General features: G+C 39.6%; 1 protein-coding gene across 2 annotated transcripts; it reads left to right on the top strand.

Moving 5' to 3' along the window:
* Nucleotides 1–7: 7 nt before the first annotated feature.
* On the top strand, nucleotides 8–27,751 carry LOC106136419 (epidermal growth factor receptor substrate 15-like 1). Of its 2 annotated transcripts, XM_060949580.1 has the most exons (18): nucleotides 8–78; nucleotides 494–538; nucleotides 1,338–1,472; nucleotides 3,030–3,128; nucleotides 3,640–3,804; nucleotides 4,230–4,340; nucleotides 4,859–5,086; nucleotides 7,673–7,793; nucleotides 8,395–8,548; nucleotides 9,904–10,051; nucleotides 11,720–11,887; nucleotides 12,693–12,782; nucleotides 13,343–13,540; nucleotides 16,039–16,206; nucleotides 17,486–17,626; nucleotides 18,017–18,106; nucleotides 19,293–19,403; nucleotides 23,015–27,751. In XM_060949580.1, the coding sequence occupies exons 1-18, from the start codon at nucleotides 52–54 to the stop codon at nucleotides 23,840–23,842; spliced, it is 3,027 nt and encodes a 1,008-aa protein (XP_060805563.1). In that variant the 5' UTR covers nucleotides 8–51; the 3' UTR covers nucleotides 23,843–27,751. The 2 variants fall into 2 exon arrangements, with proteins under 2 accessions (XP_060805563.1, XP_060805564.1); XM_060949581.1 differs by lacking the exons at nucleotides 8–78; nucleotides 494–538; nucleotides 1,338–1,472 and adding an exon at nucleotides 2,396–2,568.
* Nucleotides 27,752–27,987: the final 236 nt, after the last annotated feature.

Raw genomic sequence — 27,987 nt, 5'->3', positions numbered from 1 at the left:
AGTCTATTGTTTGTGACAGCTATTGATTGGTCGACTGAAGAGATGTGAAAAATGGCTGCCTTGCCTTCTCCTACTCAGGTAGGATTTTAATAAAATTTACTAAGATAAACTGTGTCAATTGTACTATTTAATATCCGCGCATAAAGTTTATTAGTTATTTTTTAAAAGTTGTTCTTCACATTTCAGATAAATAATCGTGTTACTGAAATATTTAATGTCGAAGTGTGCTACAGTGAAGGGATTACGCTGATCCCAGTTTATAGAAATTAACCAGTATTACTGCAATTTACGTTGAAAAGTTGCTTTTCAACATAAAGAACTGTGTTTCTACATGTTATATTTTCAAAAAATTATTAGCAATTTACTGAGGTTTACCATATTTTTGCGCGAACATTGAATGTCATGGACAGTGTAGTAATGTCACACCCATTCAAAATAATTCTGTAATGCAGTGTTATTTATTTTATCCAATATGTGGCTTGAACAATTGCAGGTGGCAGGGACCCACAGTGCTATATACGAAGCATATTATCACCAAGTAAGTAACAATATATTAGTGTTAATTTGCTCTGTTCACCGCCGTATGATCGATACGACGAAGATCGTCAATATATTGCCGGTTAGCGTATGAGCAGATAAATCATTATGATAATGGATTAACAAAAACTAGTCATTTAAAATTTATATGTAGAAATTTCCTATAAGATTTTGTCATATCATAAAATCAAGAATTGATCACATTTTAAAGCCTGGATTTATTTGGGAAGATTGCCAAAACTTGAGTGAATTAATTTCCAATTGGGCTCAATCACATTTTTTTTTCATTGAATGCAGATGAAATATTTATAAAGTAATGAGTTCCAATTAGCTACAGCCTGCCTGTGAATCAATACCATATCATTGACACAACCTTCATGGTGTTGTTAACAATTAACTACTTTTGTGTTATAAGTCTTGTTTGCCAGTATTTAAATACCAGTATAATAATAGTCCAAAAAGTTTATCAGTGTAGGTATTCAGTATAAGTGTCTGATAAATAGTTAATATTAAATAATTTTATAACTATTTGTAGGAAACTGAGGCCTTGTCACCAATTTTATTTATTACTGAAGTGTGAATATCTCCAAATTTAATTGACCAATTTTAAAAATTATTTTTTACTGTTTGAAAGTATAACACAGTATTAGGATTAAATAGACTTCTCTATGATTAACAAATGCAAGGAACAGAAAAAGAGAGACTTCCGCTTAACCTTCCCACTTGTCTTCAAAACATATCTTCATATTATCCATGTTATTCGATGAAAAATTATTAAATTTGTTTAACATAATTTTTAGGTGGATCCAAATGGATCAGGGGCAATCCAGGCCCCGGAGGCAGCTCGGTTCCTCAAGAAGTCACAGCTCAGCGATGTCGTCCTCAGCAAGATCTGGGATCTCTCCGATCCCACTGGCAAGGGATATCTGGATAAAGTAAGTTTTTTTTTTTAAATTTATTTTCTCTAGTAAATGCTGATCCCCTGCTGTCACTAAAAATACTTCAGTTTGTATCCCACCACTGTTACCAAGATGTTAATGTTAAAGTTAAAGGATGTTTAGCAAAACAGTTAATCATACTTTTAACATAGTTTCAAAACACACCAATCCTCTGCTTCATTGATCATCTAACCATTTAGTCCTTGGTATCCTTCTCAGTGTCACCCTCTGTGACTGTCTTTCAGCATCTCAGTCCACTTAGGTTTCTGTGTTATATGTTGCTTAATAAAACTTTATTAAAAGCCAATGTAGGGTGATAAAATGGGAATATTTCTTTTATTGCCTCCTTATATAATTCTTGGTAATTTTGAATTACTGCTTTATTACTTTAAAGCTTTTCTATATCAGCAAACCATTTTTATGTTTTTTAACAAATTTTCATTTAAATTTCAATTGGAATAACATTTATAGAGGTTTTCATATTTCGTTCACGCAGACGACGTCGCGTGTCACAGCAATTTCTACATACATGGGACATTGTGATGTTTGATAGCATGTTTCTATTTATGTTAAATTGTTATCATATTGTCCTAGGCTTACATTCAAAGATTTGTCACTCAAATTGATACCTGTATTATCACAGTGAGATAAAATCTTTTTTCAATTGTTTCATCAGATTTTTTTCTCATGTAACTTCTTTATCTAAAATTCTTTCAGGTATTGAACCAATGTTTATTTACTAAGCTATGATAAAATTCGCACTATAAAGAGATTTTACAATTCAAATCATAACAGATGGAAATTCATAGTCTGAAGTTTTTTTTTATTAGTTTCGGAGTTTAATCATTTACAAATATTATTTTTTTGACGCGGTTAGCGTAACACTGCGGATGCCCAGGCGCAGTGATAAGTTATCTGCGCGCGACGCCACATTGTGTATAATTACATGTTTTCAAACGACCTTCAAAAATGCAGAAGGTTCTCAATGTCTCATCATAACTGTGCATTTCTTGTTAGCATCTAACTTTTTCACATTCAGATCATGAGTTGACATCAGGCTCTAGGAAGTTGAATTCATTTTGACCCCATTAAGGTAATTTCAAGACCCTGTGGCTCTACCAACTTTTTTATTCAGAAGGAAAGGGTTATTTTTCTTGTGGTGAATCTAGAAGGGTGTAAGTTTTATTTTACGACTTAGAGGTTCTAGTTATAAATTGTTTTATTTATTTCTTGCAAGTGGCCAACACAACAGTGCTGTCGGCTTTTTTAGGCCATAAAAGCTTAGATCAACTACATACTTGTATAAGATTCATAGATAGAAGTCTAAACTTATATCTGTCTTTTATAGATAAGGATCTTAATATATTGCAATAAAGCATAAATTCTGTAATTTAGATTTATATTTAACGATTGCATGCTTTATTGTGATATATGTTAAGATCCATTTTTGAACGGACAGTCCAATTGGTTTACTTAGACGCTTTCAGAGGCATTGTGAGTCTAGGTCATAGTATGTCTATGACTGTAATATAAATTAATGTGTGTTGTCCACAGCCAGGGTTGTTCGTCGCGCTGAAGTTGGTCGCGCTGGCCCAATCCGGCCGCGATATCAACATGAACAACATACATATGGACGCGCCACCGCCTAAAGTCGTGAGTTTTATTTTTTATTTGTAAAGATAGCATCCGTCCTCTCTCTAACTTTCAAGTTAACAGAAAGAAAGAGAGAAGATACATCTTGTTATTATCATTGTTTGCTAGTAGACCTTGATTCATCAATGAAATAGCCTCGTAGTAATAAATAATGAATGCCCAACAAACTTAAAATTACATACATATATTCACGTCTTTATCCCTTGCCTAGTAGAATTGTGATTCAAATAGTGAAAGGTTGCTAGCCCATCACATAAAAAAAGAATCCTAAGTTTATGGGAATTGGTGCCGGGAAGAACACGGCATTTTTACACTTAAAAATGTATATAGACTAAATCTACATATATTTTTAATTACATTAAAATCGGTCCAACGGTTTGTAAGTTATCACCGTTACAAACATATAAGAAAGGTTTACTTCACCTCACTCGCATCACTCGTTTGTTCAATAATAATATTGTCTCAGATAAAAAAATATGATTATGTCATACACTTTTATTTTAACCCCCAGGGCGAGCTGCCGAAGGCGGGCCACCCCCCCGCGCGGCCCGCGGCCCCCTCCCCCGCGCCGCTCGCGCCCGCCAACGACTGGAGCATCAAACCCGCCGAGAGGGACAAATACAGCCAGCTGTTTGACTCCTTGCAGCCCAACAACGGGCTCATAGCTGGGAACAAGGTGAGACTCGTAGACCATAGACTATAGGGAGCCTTATTGTATGTATATGCTACAGTGTGGTTTGTTCCGCAGCTTATTCTACACATGCGCTTTGGAAGCGGTAGTAGATATAATTAGATGTTAGTTATGTTGTTGGCAATAAGCGATACTTTGTGTTCTATTTTGAAAATAAATCTAATTTATTTCCATACTTTATATTCCATACTTATAATACTTATTGTACTCAAGATATGCAAAAAAAAAATTATTTTGAAATATTCTTGGAATTTCTCATTTACGCGATGGGTAAGCAACCTGTCACTATTTGAATCTCAATTTCATCATTCAGCCGAATGCAGTCTTTTCGAGACTGTTGGCTTTTTCTACCCCGCAAGGGAAATAAACGTGCCTATATGTGTGTATGTAATATTTATCGTTGATTTCAGGTAAAAGGCGTGCTGATGGAGTCGAAGCTGCCTCTGGAGACTCTGGGCAAGATCTGGGACCTCGCAGACCAGGACAAAGATGGAATGCTTGACAGGCACGAGTTTATGGTGGTATGTTATTGTTTTTTTGTGGAAAACTCAAAATTTTGTAAATAGATTTTGAACGATGTTCTCATGAAAGTATCATGAGGAAACCTGCATATTAAGGCAACTGAATGTATTTAACTGCTCAGTCAACATTGTTCTATTGTGCCGTGTGGTTCCCGGCACCAATAGAAAAAAATAATAGGATTACTCCATGTCTTTCCCATGGATGTCGTAAAAGGCGACTAGCGGGCTTATAAACTTGGGATTCCTCTTTAAGCCGATAGGCTAGCAACCTGTCACCATTTGAATCTCAATTCTATCTTAACGTCGAACAGCTGAACGTGGCCTATCAGTATTTTCAAGACTGTTGTCTCTGTCTACCCCACAAGGTATATAGTCGTGACCATATTTATGTATGTAGTATACTTTAATTTCGACACCACTGCAACAGCCTCTATGGACTCCAGTGGTTGGCGCGTGAGACTGTGAAGTTGACTGTCTACCCCGCTAGTGATATGTATGTGTGTATACTGTGTCGCCAGGCCATGCACCTGGTGTACAAGGCGCTGGAGAAGCACGCGATCCCCACGGCGCTGCCGGCGGAGCTGCGCGCGCCGCGGCCGCCGCGCCCCCCCTCGCGCCCCCCCTCGCGGCCCCCCTCGCGCCCGCCCTCCCCGCAGCCGCGCGCGCCGCCCCGCCCGCAGCCGCCGCATGCGCAGCACGCCTCTAACAGCGCGGCGCTGCTGGACGGGCTGCTGGACTTCTCATCTGTGAGTGGAGATAACATCTATACTAATATTATAAAGCTGAAGTATTTGTTTGTTTGGACGTCCTAGTAAAGGGTCAGGTCAAAAGTACCCGAAACCGCCGAGCTTGCATGAAGATGAATGAGGATGAAGCGAGGGAAGTATGCAGAGATCGTGGTAAGCGGAAAGATGTAGTCTCCGCCTATCGCTCTGGGAAAGAGGCGTGATTTTATGTATGTATGTTGAACGCGCTAATCTCAGGAACTACTGGTTCGAATTGAAAAAATTAATTATTTTTGTGTTGAATAGAACATTTATCGAGGAAGGCTTTAGGCTATTTATCATCACGCTGCAACTATTACGAGCGAAGAAATAATGGAAAATGTAAAAAAAAAACGGGGTAAATTATTCCTTACCGAAGCGGACGCGGACGAGGTCGCGGGCACAGCTAGTAAAAAAAATATAATTGTATTAAATCTGGTCGCAAGCATTCTATTATTTTTGAATCTTATATAAGTTTTTATACAGGGTGACTTTTAATTCAACTGCATAAAGGAGATGGCCCAAAACTGCCCTAGAAATGTATACATAAATGTTATTTTCCTATAATACTGAAATATTAATTTATTAATTATCACGTATTAATTTTTTTCCTAGAACTTGTCAAAATGATTTTCTTTAATAAAAGATTCTTAATCTTATTTCACTTCCTTTCATGGCTTCCTTTACAGCAACGAGTTAAGTGTTGCCATTCAAAAGGTTTTTATTAACTTCCCGTACGATTACTGATTTCGATTTAATCGATATTTATGAACATGTACAGTATATACGCTTAGTAGGAAGCGTTATTTTGGGACCGCTTCAATATGTTTAGGTATATTTAATAACAATCTATATATTTTACTTTAAAAATGATTTGTTTGCTGTACATTTGGAATTGATTGTGTTACTTAAATCGATAAAAATATATATTTATTAAAAATCGATTTGATGATGATCTTCTGGCAACACTGGTCAATTGAACATCGCTCAGACGTCACTCGTTCGTTCTTCTGTTCGTTGTTTTGTTGTGCTTTTTATCTGATACTTATTTATAATTGTTTATTTATTTTGTTTTGAGTAATGATGATTAGTCGGCGGTGGCACTGGTTTCACATAGGGGAGCCCCTTAAACCTTAATCAAATGGGTGTATCATGATAGACGATGCTGCTAGCAATCCATTACTATTTTGATTTCCTGTTTTTAACTATACGCTTCATGGTCTTGCTAAATATGGCCTTAGATTCTGTATAGCCTAAGAGATAAAGACAAGTAAGATTTTTAGGATTAGCATACATCATAGTCTCACGTGTTTGGGGGATAGACAGACCTGTTGCCATAAAACACAAAGGTCACATTTATTAAGTTGGTGGGGCGTATAGTTAAATCAAGAATTCGAAATAGTGATGGATTGCTTATCGCATCGCCTGTCATAAAACCACGGTGACTCATTCTCTAGACCAGCTTTTACAAATAAATGTCCAAATAAATGAATCGCACTTTGAAACAATGTTTTTTATTTGAGTACTTTTTTCTCCTGAAAATATTAGTAGTAAATCATATTTTTTTTGTTTTCATTTTCTGTATCATATCTGTTGCAACTAGTTATACATTTAGTTCTGCATAAATATTTAGAAAAAAATCTACTATATGTTCAGTTCAGAGCGTATTTGAATACATGCTGTTGTTTGTGTTGATAGAATTCTCACATACATTACAAATAAATATATATTTCTTTAATCGGGGCAACAACTAGTACCACTTATATACCACAAATAAATACAAACTGAAATGGTACGTTGATTCATGTTCGCACCAGACTAGTTAAGTATGCGACAGTAAAAACTCCTGAATAAAAAAGCATTTTATAAGAAGTTTGTTGATTAATTGAGCCAGTAAATGAGGAAGTTTATTTTTAAGATTGTATACATTTGACAAGTTCCTGAAACTTTTTTCATACAAAATATGAATATACAGTGATTCAAGATTATATAAGAATAGTTGTTATGTGTATACATTCCAGGGCAGTCGTCCATACTTCAATTGGGCCATCTCCTTTAACTGTTAAGTATACTCATCTAAAGGATATTTAAAAACGTTAAAAGAAAAATATCGGTTCATATTTCAGAAAGTACGAAAAAAATAAAAGTATCAAAATCCACGATCCTAAATACGTCATATCACCCCGGCCGGCGGAAAAGCGACGCGTAAGATTCAGAGGTCAACGACACAATTCATTCAGCTGAGCAATCTCGACAACTCTGCACTTTACTTGATCTTGATACTAGAAAAATAATTTATTTTTCAGACATTTATTTACATGTTTAGTTTTAATTTCTTTTTGTAGTATTGGTCTTTAATAAAGCGTGTGACGTAGTTTTTGAGGGTTTTTAAATGCGAAAATGATGACGTTTAATTTAAATAAAAATAGGCTCAAACGGCTCAGATGCATGGGTATAGTCTATGTTTAAAAGGATGCAGTTGTTTTAAATGTCACCTTGTATAGTTATGATATTCAAACTTGAAATGAGTAAAGTGAATTCAAGACTCATCAATAATTTTAATTCCAGCCCCCCACAGCGACGGCGCCGTCACAACCACTGATGTCTGCGACTCCCCTCATCCCCACGGGTGGTTCTAGTTCTGGTACCACCATGACGCTCATAGGTTCACAACTACCTTCGGGACCGGGTAAGATGGGTTTTTATTTATTTATTTACTAGCTGTCCCGGCAAACGTTGTTTTGCATTTTGTGGGTATGAAAAATAGATGTTGGCCGATTCTCAGATCTATTCAATATGCTCACAGAATTTCATGAGAATCGGTCGAGCCGTTTCGGAGGAGTACGGAAATAGGAGTACGAACATTGTGGTGAAAAAAATTATATAACAAAGACAAACTTTATTTGGACTAGTTCTACAAGTTAAGAGTGGTCGTGGGTTGACCTATAGACACGAGATCCAGCAAGAAGCCGCTGGATGATAGCGGACTACTTGGTGAATGTTGGTAGTCCAGATGTGAAGACTTGGGGCACGAAGTAACAAGTCATCATACCAATAAACTTAATAATAAGGGTAGTTGCTAAACAAATAAGGTCAATAATGCGAACAAAATACCAAGTTACATATAATCACGTTTAAATCCCTTGCGGGGATTATTATTCAACAACTGTATTTTTGTATCTATGTTTGACAAATAAATTGATTGATTGATCCATGTGAAAGAGATGGAGTGGTCCTATTCTTTTTTGTATTGGTGCCGTGTGACGACATTGACCCCCCTGCCCCCCCAGACCCGCAGTGGGTGGTGTCGGCGGCGGAGCAGGCGCAGTTCGCGGCGCAGTTCGCGGCGGCGGACGCGGACCGCGACGGGTTCGTGTCCGGCGCCGAGATCAAGCAGACCTTCCTGGACACGGGGCTGCCGCAGGCCACTCTTGCGCATATATGGTGAGCGATTGTGACTCGATTGGGTGTTCTATGGAAATGTTGAGCAGTTTTTTTTTTGTACTGTTTCAGTGGAATAAGATACATACATACATATATACATATGGTCACATCTATATCCCTTGTGGGGTAGACAGAGCCAACAGTCTTGAAAAGACTGATAGGCCACATTCAGCTGTTTGGTTTAATGATAGAATTGAGATCCAAATAGTGACAGGTTGCTAGCCCATCGCCTAAAAGAAGAATCCCAAGTTTGTAAGCCTATCTCTTAGTCGCCTTTTACGATATCCGTGGGAAAGAGATGGAGTGGTCCTATTCTTTTTTGTATTGGTGCCGAGAACCACACGGCACAATGGTGTTCTATGGAAATATTGAGCATTTTTTGTACTGTTTCAGTGGAATAAGATATTTTATAATTATGTACTATTATTTCTTGATACTGTGTATGATATTCGGCGGTCGTATTGGTAAGGTGCCCGGTTAAGAATGCGTGTGGTGCAAAAAGGCACAGGTTCGAATCCCACCTCGGCCATGTACCAATGACTATTTTCGAAGTGATGTACATTAGTTTGAATACTAACCGATGCTCTTACGGTGAGGGAAAGTGTCGTGAGGAAACCTGCACGTTCAGGCAACTGGATGTGTCACCATGATCGATACAATAAGGGCAGGTTCCCCTGCAAAGGTTGCGGAGGTCAGATGGGAGTCGCTTCGTATAAAAACCTGACTCATCCAATCCAGGAGCCATGGTTGCAGGCATACCCCGGGCTCCTCTCCAGAGTGGTGAGGATGCAACCGGGACTAAAACTAGTAGGAAGAAGATATGTACATGTATAATAGATTAATACCATTTTGTATTTCCGTGTAAATTGTGTTATACACCCATCAAAGCATTGTTAATTTAATACTTTTACATGATCAACTCTAGCAAAAATTACAATATACTAGCTGTCCCGGCAAACGTTGTTTTGCCATATAAATAATTTTTAAGTAATTTCTAGGCAAAAAAAAATGTCAAGTGTGGACAAACCTTATCAATAAGAGGTATGAAAAATAGATGTTAGCCGACTCTCAGACCTACTGAATATGCATGCAAAATTTGGTTAAAATCGGTAAAGCCGTTTCGGGGGAGTATGGAGACAAACATTGTGACACGAGAATTTTATATATAAGATTTTTTTGCCTCTGAACTTTGCTAAAATGTATGTTGCTATATGAGTCGTGCTGACACATTATAATGGTCCCTACATGTATAAATTACTTCCATGATCAGTGTTGAAACTGTCTCTGTTTGTTTCATTGTCTCCCCCGCAAGGGATATAGACGTGATTATATGTATGTATGTCTGTTTGTTCCAGGGCTCTTTGTGATACGGACAGCGTCGGCAAACTATCCCGTCAACAGTTCAGCTTGGCGATGTGGCTGGTGAAGAGGGCTCTGTCAGGGCAACCGCCGCCCGCCGCCCTCGCTGAGAACATGCTGCCGCCATCTTGTAGACCCGGACAGGTATTTGTTTTTACAATAACACACCTTTTTTTTTAAAGTAGGCTAAAAAGTTTAGAGGACATTATGTGATTTGAGCATGTAGCGAATTAATTTTGTAAAAAGAGAAACGCCTCCAATCGATATTCTCTTTTCTTGAAGTAGGTTTGGTTTTTAAAAGCTTTTCTTAAGTTAAACAAACGCTTTCCGGAAAAAGGCATCAAAATCGGTTCAGCGGAACGCGAGATAATCTCGGACAAATACAAACATTATGTACATTTAAATTAAATTTATTTGTCATTAATTATTATTATTTAAATTAAATTTATTTTTATTATTTATTTATTTGTAATTTAATTTATTTGTCCTGGTAAAGGGTCAGGTCAAAAGTACCCGAAACCGCCGAGCTTGTATGAAGAGAGTTATGAATGTGGACGAAGCGAAAGAAGTATGCAGAGATCGTGGCAAGTGGAAAGAGGTAGTCTCTGCCTACCCCTCCGGGAAAGAGGCGTGATTTTATGTATGTATGTATGTATGTATGTACATTTATCACATACATACATATATACATACATTACATGCATACACATACATATGACTAAACTAAGGTCAGGCCAGGTCAAACTAAGGACCACCTTTTTTGAGTTTGACTACATACATACATAAATCACGCCCCTTTCCCGGAGGGGTAGGCAGAGACCACATCTTTCCATCCGAAACCGACGAGCTTACATGAAGAGAGTTATGAATGTGGATGAAGTGAAATAAGTATGCAGAGATCGTGGCAAGTGGAAACATGTGGTGTCTGTCTACCCCTGCTGGAAAGAGGCGTGATTTACCTATGTATGCATGTAATAAATTGTATCTTAAAATATCGCCGCGTAAAATTATTTTTTACTTGTAAAGTATTATATCTTAGTCGTAAAGTATAAAAGTGTAGTGAAAACATCGGAAAATATGCAAATAGAGTAGATAAGCCGCCGTCGCTATTTATAAACAAAGGCGTGACTAATTGCCCATGAAATAATGCGTCGACGCATATAAATACTTTAAAAATAAACTTGAAGTGTAAAAAAATGTAAATATATATGTTCAGTTAAATTTGTTCTCTGTGGAAAGTGCTACATTGTTTTTTATTGTAAATTTATTTTTATTTTTGATACGATGTTGCTTAATGTGAGTTTAAGATATATTTCGTTGAGTTAGTATCACTTAACACAAGTCTCGAACTTACTTCGAGTCTAACTTAATATGTGTAATTTGTCCCGTATATATTTATATTTCTAATTATATTAAGAAAAATCCTTGGCGAAACAATTCAAATTGCATTGTTTACGTTACAATTACGTTAACAATAGTTACGAGTAAACTTAACATAGAATATAATCACGTCTATATCTCCCGTCGGGTAGACAGAGCCAACAGTCAACAAAAGACCGAAAGGCCTTGTTCAGCTGTTTGGCTTAATGATAGAATTGAGATTCAAATAGTGACAGGTTCCTAGCCCATCGCCTAAAACAGTAATCCCAAGTATATAAGCCTATCCCTTAGTCGCTTTTTACGACATCCATGGGAAAGAGATGGAGTGGTCTCATTCTTTTTTCTAATGGTGCCGGGAAGCACAAGCTAGTCTGAAAATAAATTCCATCATTTAGCCATTCAATATTGAATTACCTTGATTCTTGTTCACAGCAATCGACCGAGCCGGCGCTGAACCTGGGCCCCCAGCCCACTCCTGAACTAGAAGCTATCGCCCGGGAGGTGGACGCCCTGGCCAGAGAGAGACTCGCCCTGGAGGCCGACGTGGCCGCCAAGCAGAGGGAGGTCGCCGTCAACTCGGGAGAGGCTGATAGTCTGCAGGTGAGGTTCTGAACCGGCACTGAACCTGGGACCTTGAGAACAGAAGATATCAGGAAGCTTCGCTTTGGCCAGAGAGACTCGTCTGGAGGCTGACGGGAGGCTGACAGTCTGCAGGTGAGGTTCTGAACCGGCACTGACCCTGGGACCTTGGGAACAGAAGATATCAGGAAGCTTCGCTTTGGCCAGAGAGACTCGTCTGGAGGCTGACGGGAGGCTGACAGTCTGCAGGTGAGGTTCTGAACCGGCACTGACCCTGGGACCTTAGAAACAGAAGATACCAGGAAGCTTCGCTTTGGCCAGAGAGACTCGCCCTGGAGGCCGACGTGGCCGCCAAGCAGAGGGAGGTCGCCGTCAACTCGGGAGAGGCTGATAGTCTGCAGGTGAGGTTCTGAACCGGCACTGACCCTGGGACCTTAGGAACAGAAGATATCAGGAAGCTTCGCTTTGCCCAGAGACTCGCCCTGGAGGCTGACGGGAGGCTGACAGTCTGCAGGTGAGGTTCTGAACCGGCACTGAACCTGGGACCTCACAGAATCTGGAGATGGAAGAGATAGTGCGGGAGGTGGAAGTCATAAGTTGCAAATGACTCCTTTAAGAACACTTTGAATAAGTTACGTTCAGAAATTTGAGCGCTTCTAGGTGTTCTTAGTCGTCAGTGCAGAAGAAGCGGTAACAAACTGCACTTTTTTTTCAATAACGTCATGATTTGAGAATTTAATGGTATAACTTTGATAAGTCTTAAAATTATAATTTAATATTTTTATTGCATTTTGGAATTATTATAATATCTTTTTTTTTATTTCAGAGCGAACTGGACACGTTGACGGCGACATTAAAACAGTTAGAAAACCAAAAAGGCGAAGCACAAAAGAGATTAAATGACTTAAAAACACAGGTAAACCTACAATAGATTACTTACATACATATGGTCACGTCAATATCATCAGCTCCCATACGGGGGTTGATCTGACTTATATTGCGTACTACGCACGCGATACGCCATTAAAATATACATACATAGATATAATCACGTCTATATCCTTTGGTCAAAAGTACCCGAAACCGCCGAGCTTGCATGAAGAGAGTTATGAATGTGGATGAAGCGAAGGAAGTATGCAAAGATCGTGGCAAGTGGAAAGAGGTAGTCTCTACCTACCCCTCCGGGAAAGAGGCGTGATTTTATGTATGTATAACCTTTGCGGGGTAGACAGAGCCAGCAGTCTATAAGAAACCCAATAGGCCACGTTCAGTTCAGTTTTATGATAGAATTGAGATTCAAGTAGTGACAGGTTGTTAGCTCATCGCCTAAAAGAGGAATCCCAAATTTATAAGCCTATTTAGTCGTCTTTTACGATGTCCATGGGGAAGAGATGGAATGCTCCTATTCTTTTTTCCATTGGTGCCGGGAACCACACGGCACCGATGAATAAAACATCACCCGTTTTCACCAATCAGGTGGACAAACTCCGCTCGCAAGTGTCCGCCCAAGAGGCGGCCGCGGCGGAAACGGAAGCGGAGGTGGCGGCGAGGAGGCAGGCCGCCAACTCGCTGCGGGAGAGGGAGAAGGAGCTGCAGCAGCAGGTGGCCGACGCGGAGAGGGAGTGCGACTCGCTCACCGCTATGCTGAGGCGATCTGTGCTGGCTGTCAGTCAGGTATGTAGCTATATTAGATATATTGACAGGAAGAGAAGGTGAAACATATACAGGGTGACATTTAAAACAACTGCATCCTTTTAAACATAGACTCTACCCATGCTTCTGAGCCGTTTGAGCCTATTTTTATTTAAATTAAACGTCATCATTTTCACATTTAAAGAACCCTCAAAATCTACGTCATACGCTTTATTAAAGACCAATACTACAAAAAGAAATTAAAACTAAACATGTAAATAAATGTCTGAAAAATAAATTATTTTTCTAGTATCAAGATCAAGTAAAGTACAGAGTTGTCGAGATCGCTCAGCTCAATGAATTGTGTCGTTGACCTCTGAATCTTATGCGTTGCTTTTCCGCCGGCCGGGGTGATATGAAGTATTTAGGATCGTGGATTTTGATACTTTTTTTTTTGTACTTTCTGAAATATGAACCGATATTTTTTTTTAAACGTTTTTAAATATCCTTTAGATGAGTACACTTACCAGTTAAATTTATGCAGTTGAATTATAAGTCACCCTGTATAGACTATGAACAATACTTTGGCGATGGTGAATTAAACCACAAAGTCCAGTTAATAATATGAGAATTATTTAATGCATGAATTATTAAGATTAACCAACAGCTTATACGAGTATAAATAAATAAATATATACAGGACAAATTACACAGATCGAGTTAGCCTCGAGGTAAGTTCGAGACATGTGTTACGAGATACTAACTCAACGATACTATATTTTATAATAAATACTTATATAGATAAACATCCAAGACCCAGGCCAATCAGAAAAAAGTTCTTTTCTCATCATGCCCTGGCCGGGATTCGAACTCGGGACCTCCGGTGTCACAGACAAGCGTACTACCGCTGCGCCACGGAGGCCGTCAAATACTAAGTAATATACTAAGGTACATCGTAACAAGTGGGGTGACCTCGCTGAGTGTGCACTACGTGTTCTACGTGCAACAATATTATTTACTGGTACATTCTGTAGGTAACTTTTTGCTACCGCAAAAGAACTCCCCCTTTGTAATTTTTTTTTCTATTAGGTAAGTATGTTTCTTCAGATTAATTCATTAGTATTCTTTCCGCTACTGATTCAATGTTCAAGTTCAATATTATCTGTAATGCAACAATTCGAAAGGCAATGGGATGCACGGATCAAATCTTTTCACTGCGATGCATAGCCGAAAAGTTTTTGTCCAAGAGCCAAAAAGTCTTGCTCATTAGTGGACCATAAAAAGGCCTATGACAGAGTAGAGAGGAATGAATTGGGGTCAGCACTTTCTATGAGCACTGATATCTTTATATGAGGATTCGAGTGCTTGTGTCAGGTTAAACGGAGCGCACACTGAGTGGTTTAAGATTGAGAAAGGTGTTAGCCAAGCATGTGTTGCGTCACCGTGGCTGTTCAACCTATTTATGGATAGTTGTTTGACAGATTTGAAAGAGTCTGAAAGTGGATGGATGAATGAGTTATTCGTCAAACGTCTGCTCTGTGCCGTCAGTCAGGTTATACTAGTGTCGTTAGCCGAAAAGTTACAGAAGATGGTTAACTGTATGTATGAAGCTTTGAGTAAGAAAGGAATGAAAGTGAACGTAAGTAAAACTAAAACATTGGTTTTTGAAATGGCGAAGGAAATGACAGCATGTAATATTTTGATTGGAGAAGAAAAAGTTAAACAAGTGAAAGAGTTTGTATATCTAGGATCAAAGTTTATATCAGATGGCAAGTGTGATAGTGATATTGAAAGGAGAGTGAACGCGGGGAACATGGTGAATGGAGCTTTGCATGACTTAATGAGCAGTCAAAAACTGTGTAAAAAGGCTCGCGTGGCTGTGCATAGTGTCGTGTTGGTCCCAACATTAATGTATGTGAGAGAAAGGTAGGTGTGGCAAAAGAAGCACGATAGCAGAATAAATGCGGTAAAAATGGGAGCGTTATGGAGTATGATCGGCGTGAAACTGAGTGACCGGATAAGGATCAGCGTGACAAGGGAATGTTGTTATGTAAAGGAAGATGTAGTTACAGGAATAAAAGGGTATGTTAAGATGGTTTTATCATGTGGAGAGGATGAATGAAAGCAGGTTGACTAAGCAAATATACAAGGAGAGTGTGGAGGGAAAGGTCGGAGTGGCTAGATGAACGTATCTTGATCAAATTAAGGACGTCCTGGCAAAGGGTCAGGTCAAGAGTACCCGAAACCGCCGACCTTGCATGAAGAGTTATGTATGTGGATGAAGGAAGGAAGGCGAAGGAAGTATGCAGAGATCGTGGCAAGTGGGAAGATGTAGTCTTTGCCTACCCCTCCGGGAAAGAGGCGATTTTATGTATGTATGTTGCTTGATCTGTGGGTACTGAATTTATCGTAATTTTTCTTTTCATTTCCTTGCCGCTAAGTGCCATAAAGTTAAACAGCTGAACGTGACCTAGCTTGATCGAGATTGTTGGTTCTGTCTGCCAGACGCGATTATATGTATGTGTGTATGTCCTTTTCAGGCGAACATAAAAATCAGTCACCTGGAAGAGCAGCACCGCGAGATCTCGCAGGCCGTGGCGGCGCTGAGCAGCGGCGCGCCCTCGCCCGCGCAGCTCGCGCTGCAGCCGCAGTTCAGCGCCGCGCACCTCGCGCGGGCCGTGCGCGGCGCCACGCCCAGCGACGCCTTGGTCAGTGCTCTCCCCTGCTGTCTCCTGGCTGTAGCTCGCGCTGCAGCCGCAGTTCAGCGCCGCGCACCTCGCGCGGGCCGTGCGCGGCGCCACGCCCAGCGACGCCTTGGTCAGTGCTCTCCCCTGCTGTCTCCTGGCTGTAGCTCGCGCTGCAGCCGCAGTTCAGCGCCGCGCACCTCGCGCGGGCCGTGCGCGGCGCCACGCCCAGCGACGCCTTGGTCAGTGCTCTCCCCTGCTGTCTCCTGGCTGTAGCTCGCGCTGCAGCCGCAGTTCAGCGCCGCGCACCTCGCGCGGGCCGTGCGCGGCGCCACGCCCAGCGACGCCTTGGTCAGTGCTCTCCCCTGCTGTCTCCTGGCTGTAGCTCGCGCTGCAGCCGCAGTTCAGCGCCGCGCACCTCGCGCGGGCCGTGCGCGGCGCCACGCCCAGCGACGCCTTGGTCAGTGCTCTCCCCTGCTGTCTCCTGGCTGTAGCTCGCGCTGCAGCCGCAGTTCAGCGCCGCGCACCTCGCGCGGGCCGTGCGCGGCGCCACGCCCAGCGACGCCTTGGTCAGTGCTCTCCCCTGCTGTCTCCTGGCTGTAGCTCGCGCTGCAGCCGCAGTTCAGCGCCGCGCACCTCGCGCGGGCCGTGCGCGGCGCCACGCCCAGCGACGCCTTGGTCAGTGCTCTCCCCTGCTGTCTCCTGGCTGTAGCTCGCGCTGCAGCCGCAGTTCAGCGCCGCGCACCTCGCGCGGGCCGTGCGCGGCGCCACGCCCAGCGACGCCTTGGTCAGTGCTCTCCCCTGCTGTCTCCTGGCTGTAGCTCGCGCTGCAGCCGCAGTTCAGCGCCGCGCACCTCGCGCGGGCCGTGCGCGGCGCCACGCCCAGCGACGCCTTGGTCAGTGCTCTCCCCTGCTGTCTCCTGGCTGTAGCTCGCGCTGCAGCCGCAGTTCAGCGCCGCGCACCTCGCGCGGGCCGTGCGCGGCGCCACGCCCAGCGACGCCTTGGTCAGTGCTCTCCCCTGCTGTCTCCTGGCTGTAGCTCGCGCTGCAGCCGCAGTTCAGCGCCGCGCACCTCGCGCGGGCCGTGCGCGGCGCCACGCCCAGCGACGCCTTGGTCAGTGCTCTCCCCTGCTGTCTCCTGGCTGTAGCTCGCGCTGCAGCCGCAGTTCAGCGCCGCGCACCTCGCCGGGGCAGTTAATTATATTTTCATCTGACGGGCTTGTATGACTTACAACGTTTCAGGCCCCAGAAGGACAGACAATCACACTTTCACATTTATAATTATAAAAATGGATATTTTCAGGAGGAGCCAGAATCCACTAACAACGGCTTCGCGTCAATGAACGGATCTTCGTTCGGCGCGGATCCGTTCAAAGAATCCGCCTTCTCCACAGCGATCACTCCCAATGATCCCTTCGCGCCGTCCGGGAATAAACCCGCTCAGGTATTATGTAAATCTATTATCTACACATCCATATATTCACACATTCTTGCAAACTCCCGCTTTTATAAATGTTAGTAGGAGTATGTAGCGGGTGCGATGATTCGGAAGTGAAGATTTTTCTGTAGGCTGATGTGATGTCAGAGTTTGTATTTATGCTCCAATCCGTGAAATCTTTGCTGGCGCGCTTTAGACTGTTTGCTGTTATTGGCTGATAGCGTCTTGGGATTTAGGCGATGGGCTCGCAACCTGTCACTATTGGAATCTCAATTCTATCATTAAGCCAAATAGCTGAACGTGGCCGATCAGTCACTTCAAGACTGTTGGCTTTGTCTACCTCACAAGGGATACAGATGTGACCATATGTATGTATGTATTACGGTATGTTTTCAGGACGGCTTCAGTTCGGATCCATTCGCGTCGAACGCGGATCCGTTCGCGGGCGACGCTTTCGCTTCTACAGACAATAAACCTAGCAACGATGTGAGTTTTTTTTTCATTATTTACAAAATTAGGACACTGACAAACTGATTGACTGATATGAATGCGTGGACCAAATCGCAGGTTTTATACATACCTATATAATTATATACAGTACCTGGTTGCCCGAGCTTTGCTCGGTTTTTTGTTTTTGGTAGAGCGTGTTTTAATATTAGTCAAGTTTTGCAAACATCTTACTTTAGCAGCACGTGTGGGACGAGCGGAAACTGGATTATTTTTATAATGGTTTTTATGAAATGATTCATCACTGTGTGAAGTTTGAGAAACACCTGTGGGACAAGCGGAAATGTGATTATTTTCATGAAGGTTTTCTAGAAATGAGTTCTCTATGCACGAAGTTTGCGAAACCTGACCTGTTTGTATTTTAAGACGATTTTCTCTAAGGTGTTCTTGAGACGAGTCGCGGCTTCGTGAAGTTAGATTGTTTAACAGCGTTCTTTTCCAAGATCTTTTAGGCATTTTTAAGTAAACTCGTGAGTTCAAAAGACACATTTGTCAATAGTTCAATTAAACAATTGATTTTCTTGGTCTAACCTCAAATCAAATATCGACCTTTCCCTCCACACTCTCCTTGTATACCTGCTTAGTCAACCTGCTTTCATTCATCCTATCCACATGACCGAACCATCTTAACATACCCTTTTTTATTCCTGTAACTACATCTTCTTTCACATCACAACATTCCCTTATCACGCTGTTTTTTATCCGGTCACTCAATTTCACACCCATTATACTCCTTAACGCTCTCATTTCTACTGCATTTATTCTGCTTTCGTGCTTCTTTTGCCATACCTAACTTTCACTCCCATACATTAATGTCGGGACCAACACGCCCCTATGCACAGCCAGTCGAGCCTTTTTGGATAGTTTCTGACTGCTCATAGCTCCATTCACCATGTTCCCCGCGTTCACTCTCCTTTCAATATCACTATCACACTTGCCATCTGATGTAAACTTTGATCCTAGATATACAAACTCTTTCACTTGCTCAACTTTTTCTCCTTCAATCAAAATATTACATGCTGTCATTTCTTTTCTCAATTTCAAAACCAGTGTTTTAGTTTTACTTGCGTTCACTTTCATTCCTTTCTCTAAATTCTCTATTGAGAACCATACGACGTATACCCCATTGAGTGTTCCACATCTGAATGTAGAATTGGTTTGTCAGGCCGCGTGGGAGAGCGACCCGTTCGCGGTGCTGCACGCGCCCGCGCGGCCCGCCGCTAAGCCCAAGCAGCCGCCGCCGCGCCCCGCGCCGCCGCGCCCCGCCGCGCACAAGGTACGTGCGCGTGCGCACACAGATACACACACTTACATATACACATTATCTACTCTATTTCTTCGGTTCCGATTTGTGGGCCTATTCACTAACAATGATAACTATACATACATATAATTATGTCGGTATCCCTTACAGAGTAGACGGGGCCAACAGTCTCGAATACACTGAAACATTATGAACGTTGAAATTCAAAAATGAAACGTTCCAAATTCAAATTGATTGACTGTACACTAAGGCTTGATAAACATTTTATATTGAGGTATTTTAAAAGCTACCTTTTTCACTATCTTTAAAAATAGCTGGTAATAAAGCGAAAGTGAAGACAATGTGAATTTATAACACAAAAATCACAATTGTGGCGTAGTAATTGTGGGTTCGAACCCCATATTGTATTTTTTTATAGTATGTTAAAAGATATCAGAAGTATAGCTTATAGCTGTGATAAAATATAGGACGATGCTAAATATGTTGAATAAAACTAGTACATAGAATATTTTTCTTTTATGACAGTCTATTTTGTACAAGGAATCTGTTCCAATTACAATTTTTATATTAAAAAAAAATAAACGTTTGGAACAAATTTCTCAAGAGTGTTTTAAATATAAGCTAAAATATTTTAATTTCAGATTATTTTATCCCCTTTATTTTGATTGTACCCACGTTTATTTGCCCCCTCCCGTTGTCGGCATGAAATTGCTTGCTGTTTTTATAAAATAGTGTTTTTTTTTTTTTTATTTAACGTCGCAGTGAAAGAAACATGTATGAAGCCAAAGTTTGATCACCTCATTAAGATAAAAGCACATTTTGAACTATCGCTTTGCATTATACTAATTATAAATAATACAGGTATTAAACGTGCACGTAACGTACCTTTATTTCATCTCGGACGCTTCGAATCATGTTACAATGATACGTGGCCATCGAGCGACTAAAATAAAAATATGTTATGTGCGCGTTTAATACCAGTATTATTTTTATAAATATTATTTTGTACACGATGTGTAACATCTGGATTTTGTGGATATACCTTACACAATAGCGAATAGATATTTGGAAACCCCACGGGGGTTAGTGCGTGTTTAACTCGATCAAACGCATCGATCAAATAAACGCGAATTAGTATGTGATTTGATCAGCGCCACCTAGTAGTAATGCGATGGCACTAATGCAATTTCATACAAATTCGTGATTTCTTTCAAGTTGTCAATAATGCAAGTTTCACTCTGTCCAAACGTAAAAAAATTGGTTTGTTACGTATTAATTCCAGTTTTCGTACATTTATCAAGGGAGGGTATTGTTTAAAAAAAACATCCAATTCCTTGGTCACATATCAATAGGTGGTTCGCGTTTTATTTTAGCCAATGGGCGTGTTCGAATTTTGCCATTTACATGATGTTACACATTATATACAATTGTACTTTTACACTTAGCTCGCTTTTGCTTTAAATGGCACTCTTTTGATGTTTGCGATGTTTCTATAAACTAATAATGTTATTGCAACGGTTTAAGTTTTCGAATTTTTATGACGCGGTTTGTAAAGATAATTTTATGATATGAATAAAAAAATATATATATGTCATTCAATCAATATTGTGTCCGTGCTTCTTGCCTATTAGATGAACTAAATTTTGTAGGTTTTTTTATTTTGCAATTTTTACTTTCTCTGCTTGCATGCTATTCTTTTATCACTTAACTAATTATAAAGGGATGTTTTTTTTTGGAAAGATAAGACCTTATTACAAATACATTAAAATCCAAAAACAAAATGTCTCCTGCAATCTCGCTCAACAGTTCAATTCGCGGGTTCAATTAGCGCGCTCTGATAGGCTCAACCGTTCAAATAATTTCGCGCCATATAATAAAACTTCTGCGCAGCTACATCATATACATAATGTTGTTCTTAATTATTGCTTTTAGTTTGACAAAAACAATATTCTTTTTACAATTAAAATTTTTCTTACGACATCAAATTCAAATAATAATATCTCGATTATCACTTAATAATTGTCGTATCTTTTAGTTTTACAACATTGGTTGATGTCGAATAAATTACTTAAGTTTAGTGCAACAGTGAGGTACAAAATACACTGAGGTTCTTAGTGAGTCGCGGGTTTAACGGATATAACTTTGCCTTCGTACGTACAGTTAACTTTATAGAAACATGAACCACCTTTTCATAAAGGAAGCATCACCAGAGGAGGGGTCAGGTTTCTCTGTAGGCCACTGTACGCAACTCGTTCGCTGTGTGTCTTCATACATTTATTTTAGATAATGTTCCGTAGCTTCACCGCTTTTTCTAATTACATTCATTTGCACGTTTCTCTGTTGTCATAATTCATTGCATGTTCACCGTAGTTTATAGTATGTGGCTTTGTTACATATAATAAAATTATCAGCTTTGTATCAATATTTAACGTTATCTGATAATATTAAATATGTTTTATTACCTACAACTATGTAAGTCAACGTATTTTACAAAAATATATAATTATTAATTTGTTGTCTGCTTACCTATTTGTTTTCTGTATTTGTAGTAAAAAGCGACTAAAGTTTAATTAAATGGCGCATCAAAATATACTCTTGGATAGGCATGTGTGATCTTAGTCTTCATCGTCACTTACCATCAGGCGAGATGAAAGACAAATGCCTAATCCAATATTGAATTTAAAAAAAACATACCACGAAGTTGAACAAGTTTCATGCTGACCCACTGCTGATAAATGATATGTAGATCTGGGGTTTTAAAACCTAAGGATCAAGAAATATGTGAGTGTGTCTAATGCTCATTAACTTGTCAGTCAATGAAAATTGTCTCTCGTCTTGTGTTTAGGTAATTAAGTCGGGATGTAAAAATAAAATACTGTGTGTTGGTAAAAATAGAGAAAACTAAAATATAAAACTTAAAACATAAAAATGATCCTAACTTATTGCGTCTTAAATCGTTGTTGTGAAAATTAACAATTGACGATCACCATTGTTCTTTTATTAAAAATATACTTTTTCTTTTTGCGGCCAGTGCCCCATACGATTTTGAACAGTTCGTGTAATATAATTGACACAAAATTCGAAACATATTGTGAAAAATTAAGCAAATTTTTAGTATTAATGTAAAACTTTATTTGCACGATTATGCTTTTTCGTAGTTTCAAAAGTAGATACAATATTTCAGCGCTTGTTTATTCTCCCTACATTCATTAACATTTTATTTATTTCATTTTATTTATTTATTTATAAATATCCTCTTCTTTTCTTTAATTAACAATAATTAATTGTATAATACAATAATACTTCTATATATCATGGTCACACAACTTTGTGCTATGGTCAGTATCGTGTTATCATCAATCAAATATTCTTTCGGGCTGAGTTTTTCTTGTCGACTTATCATGCCTATACGAAATATAAAATTGATATCTGTTTTAATTGAAATACAATGATTGAAAGCGTTGTGTGACCATATCATCTCACCTATCACTAACATGCTAACCACAGTGTTGTGCTTCCCCCACATTGCAGCGCTAAGGACTTCGCGGCGGCGGCGACACGTGCGTACAATCTATATCCCCCCCCTTACACACTAGCTAACCCCACTCGCTTTGTTCGTCCAGACCCGCGCCAGCTCCTCCATGGACTTCACCGAGGACCCCTTCAAAGACTACCGATACGAAGACCCCTTCAACATTGAAGACCCCTTCGCTGACGTCACAGACTCCAAAAGACCGACCTCTGTGGCGGGATTCGAAACAGATAATTTCTTCTCTTCAACTCTCAACGGAAACTTCTCGAAGCCCGAGAAACGGAGCGGCCGCGTGTCCGCCCCCCCCGTGGCTTACGATCCCTTCTCCACCAGATCTGACCACAGAACAACGGCCATCAGCGCTCTCCCAGAAACAAACGAAAACAACAACGCGTGGGCGGCGTGGCCCAACGACAACTGGGCGGCGGACGACGCCTGGACCAAACCGGCGCAGACCAAATCCGACGCCTGGGCGAAGCCGACGCAGACGAAATCCGACGCGTGGTCGACCAACAGCAAAAACACGAACTCGTCATCCAGCGATTGGAAGACCGACAATTGGGCGAATAAATCTGAAAACTGGGCGTCAGATTGGGGGTCGGACCAGAATAAAAATTTGAACGAAACTTGGCTCGCGAACACTTTGCCGTCGAAGAAGGAGAAATCGCCAAAGCCCGTGAAATACGCGAGATCGTTGGTGAACACGATAGGGGGCATCGGCAGGAGTAAACACAATAAGGAGAAGAAGGCCAAGGCGTCGTTGGAAGCCCGCAGCACTGAATTCTTACCGACAGAGGAGCAGCAGTGGGCCTGGGCCGCGGAAGAGTCAAAAAGGCTGGAAGCAGAAGCCGAGAAGAGAAGACAAAAGGAAGACGCAGAATTACAGCTTGTGTTAGCAATATCCAGGCAGGAGAAGTGATCACGTGGTCGGTTGTCTGTGGTCTTGTCTATGCTCGGTAAGTCAACGAGTCAATGCATTTTTGTAAAGCCGTTTGTGCGGTCGTCCACTGTTCGGAATTCGAATTTTTCGAACGACATTTTTTTTCCATTGATTGCGAGCTGTTTAAATTAATATATTTAATGTGTATCCAAGCAGTGTACGATTGCGTTATATCAGCTGACCAATAGGAGGCAGGGAGTTTTGAGATTCATTCCGCATTCCACGTGGCACGTACGTACAGGGAGTAGCTGTAAGTCTTGTTTGTATGAATATTTATATTGGAAATCTCAATCAAAATAAGTTGGGTTTTAAATGATATTATTAAATAATAATAATGTACTGCAGTATTACATTAGATAGCAGAATGAGGATGTGTCATTTATCAATTATAATTTCCATAAATTTATAACGAAAGAAATAGTTAAAGATAGGTAGGTATATAAAAAATATTTCCTTTAACTATAAGTTACATCTTTTCTTGAAATATTTGAGTTTAATTCCTAAAGACTCAGTACGCAATAGTACCTTTTCTAGACTTACAGTTACTCTTCCTATTGTAACTAAAATGTATGACTAGTCAATTTGATTACGGCAAATTGTCGGATGAATAGCGGTCCAAACTTATCCGATGTGATTCGCGTTTGCATACAAAAATTGGTTGATTTTCAAAATGTTTAAAGTTTACAATGCAACGATTCGAATAATTTTTTTTTTTTTTGGAGAAATTAATTTTACACATTGTTTCAATCGATTGAGAGTTTCTGGGAGCGAATTTACGGCCTCGTCAAAATGGAAATCTTCCGCCAGGCTATGTGCTCCAATCCGTAGAAAATTTGATAGCGCACCTGAACCTTTTTGTAAGAATTCGGATATTTTGCTTACGAGTATATTTTAGTTTCCATGTTGACAGAACGTAATTAAACAAAGTACTGATTAGCGATTATAAAACATAGTCGAGCTAGAAGTATACGCGTTTTGTAAATAATTAATTTTTGTATGTAACGCCAACGTTGTGTAATTATATTGATCGCGAGGCCTAATAGCTTCACTATTATTGTATAAATTTATCTTAATTACTTAGAGATGGCCGCAGAGAAATCGTGGGAAATAATTAAAACAATACCGAAATTTTACTTTTGCAATACATTTTGATATGTCCAAAAATTAGTAAAGTATTGGTCTATAAAAGTTCGGTACAAGAGTTCATGATGTTGCTTTTAATAAAGCTTAAACAATTAAACTTAATAAAAATAAATAGACAAATGTAGGAACTATTTGGCTTGGAGGATAAGCCTAATGTAGGAGCTATGTGGAGGGACGGAAGAAACATCATCCTAGTTAATCAACTAATTCCAGAGACCGACTTATTTGTTGCGATTTCCCTGGGTCCAATAACTGTTTATACATCATAGTTTATAATTAAACAGTCGATTTGTATATTACTCCAACGCACCATAACAATACTTTGAGTTGCCTTTTCTGTAATATTTTTATTTGTAGCATGACATTATGTTTCTTCAGTTATGCGACATTTCAAAGTAATTTCTAAGTAAATAAATAGGTTTTTCGTTGGCATCTCTTATCTCATATAATAAATCCGAGCTGCAATGTAAAATATACTGCCTAATTAGACATATCTAATTAGGTGTAAGTGTAGCCAAATCATGGCAAGTAACACTATTATGTGAAGAAATCTTCATCACTCAACCGTTATAAAATCTAAGGTTTCGTAAGATATTTTAACTGAATTAAGATGTCGTCTAAATACATAAAAATCAGATCAATATCAACCGATTTCCTGTACAATTCATGTATATTTAATTTCGCAGAATAGTTCATTATACTATTTGGTTAATTGTACATTTTTAGATGTGTATACTTTATTATTCGTTGCTTAGCGTATGTTGTATAAATCTTTGTTTTTGTATAATAAATTCCATTGGATGTGCGTGGAAGTACAATTGTATTTATTGTTGTTATGTTGGCAGAATGTTCGATGCGGATACAGACGCATGGTACGTCAGTTGGTAGTCAATAATGTCGCAACAATCAAAATATATGTAAAATACAAGTTAAATGTAAGAAAAATAAATAAATATGGCAAGTCTGGACGGTAGCTTGGCGCGGCGCGTTATAATCTGTAGTGCCTTCTTATTCGCTGTACTTGACTCTTTCTAACACTAGTGTGCGAACTTGTGAGTGAAAAAGATGCAGCATTTAGCTTCGCATTATCATTTATTTACTGCGTTTCGGTTCATCCTTTAAATGTTCAAGAAAAATGTGTGTAAATGAAAAAAAAATGTTGCTGTAAATGTATGAAATTTCTACCATTTGGTAGTTTTTAAGTAGAACGACAACACTAGCTTTTGTCGTACGCACGTCGTGCACGCGTCGCAAAAAAATAAAAACAATAATATGTTATTAAAGCCTCTAATACACTAGGTAACAATCGACAAGTACTTACTTGCTCGAAATCACGAGTGAAAAGTAACATTTGCTATTTACTTTAGATATCCGTAGTGAGTAAGCCAGCTTAATATATTATATGTCATTGTTGCTGAGTGTATTTGCGGCGTAAGCACACTCTTGTAGGGACATTTGAGAAATAAAAACAATAAACAATACTTCACAAGGAAATGTCTCAACAAGCAGTTTTTGGGCTGAGACTCTCTGTGTCCCGACGACAAAGGATATTTCAGGATTTTGCAATCACGTGATAGAAAATTATTAAAAAAATATCGATTTTTGTCATCGCGATACAGCGCTCTCTTAGGTGATAGGTTTAATTGTAAACATGTAATGTAACTGAATACCAGTGTGTTTATGGGTATTATCCTAAAGTTGTTATCTCTTTCTTAGGCGCTGTTGTTTGCGGCTCGGCGCGCCGCGCGGAATACAATTTTAGTTCGACCAAACGTTCTTGATACATTGTATTTTTTCAATATAATTACTGTAAGATGATACTATATAAGACATAGCGTAGGTAGCAGATCTGGTTATCATTATTTCAAACGTTTATTAGGTTGTTGAAATTTATAGAAATGTCTATTTTAGCAAAACGTTCTCAGTCAATTGATATTATCTATCTTTATTTTATTTTTTTATAGTGAAATATTTTTATAGTCGTCCGCGCGGCGCTCCGACCAACTCTGTTATCAAGTATACAATATAATGTATGTAATTTTCAGTGATAGCGGAATAAATAAACTTTAAATCTTGACGTTGATGTGTATATGTGTATTTAAAGCTAATATGGTTCGGCCATGTGCGATATAAACAGGTAAGACGTACGGTAGTGACGGTGCGCGGTTCTTTCGGCCTCTGATGTGTACAAAGCTTTAAAATATATTAAATAAGTGTGCAAATTCTCATTATGCATGTGCAATCAGCAAATTAAAAAATATATGAAATTTTTTTAATGATTTGAGTGGGACTTGTGAACGGGCAATCGATTGATGAAATATACGTGTAAAATAAAACTCATTCCGAACCAAGAGAAGAAGGATTAAGTATTAATTATTCAGAGACCGCGCGCCATAGATCATTAGGGTAAAGAAATAAACTTATCATAACGAAGAAATGGTATTTAGGTTCAAGACCAGTATGGCGTTGCAGTTGGACCTCGTCGGAATATAACGAATTAGATGCTTATTCCCTAATTACATTAAGAAAAATGTTCAAGTCAACATACTTCTAAAAGTTGCCGAGAACAATTACAAATACACTATAGCCATTTTTGCCTGAAGTTCAACAATTCAATCAAAATATCATTACGCCAAGGATTATATACGACCCAATGGATTCAAGGATAAAATAATAATCATAAAACGGCTACAGTTTGGCGAAGATCGGTCTAATTTGAGAAAAAAATTGTCCCGGAAAGCGGGAGTAAGTGGCTGACCATGAACTAGACACGCAAATGTGAATGGGAGTTTTAAAGTGCGGAGGGAATAAGCTGAGTTAGATGTAGGAGGAATAGAACGAAACCCATGTTAAGGTAGTTAGGCAATCCCCAGATATCACGCATCCGTAGATAATACCTCACCCCCACCATAACCGTTATAAATAACCGTTGTTATATGAGCATCACGAAAATATTTAAAAAAATCGTTATTTTAATGCTG

The sequence above is a fragment of the Amyelois transitella genome, chromosome 19, assembly GCF_032362555.1.
Source record: "Amyelois transitella isolate CPQ chromosome 19, ilAmyTran1.1, whole genome shotgun sequence".
Taxonomy (NCBI): domain Eukaryota; kingdom Metazoa; phylum Arthropoda; class Insecta; order Lepidoptera; family Pyralidae; genus Amyelois; species Amyelois transitella.
Note: the sequence above shows the minus strand (reverse complement) of the source record. Positions and strands in the feature narration are given on the sequence as shown.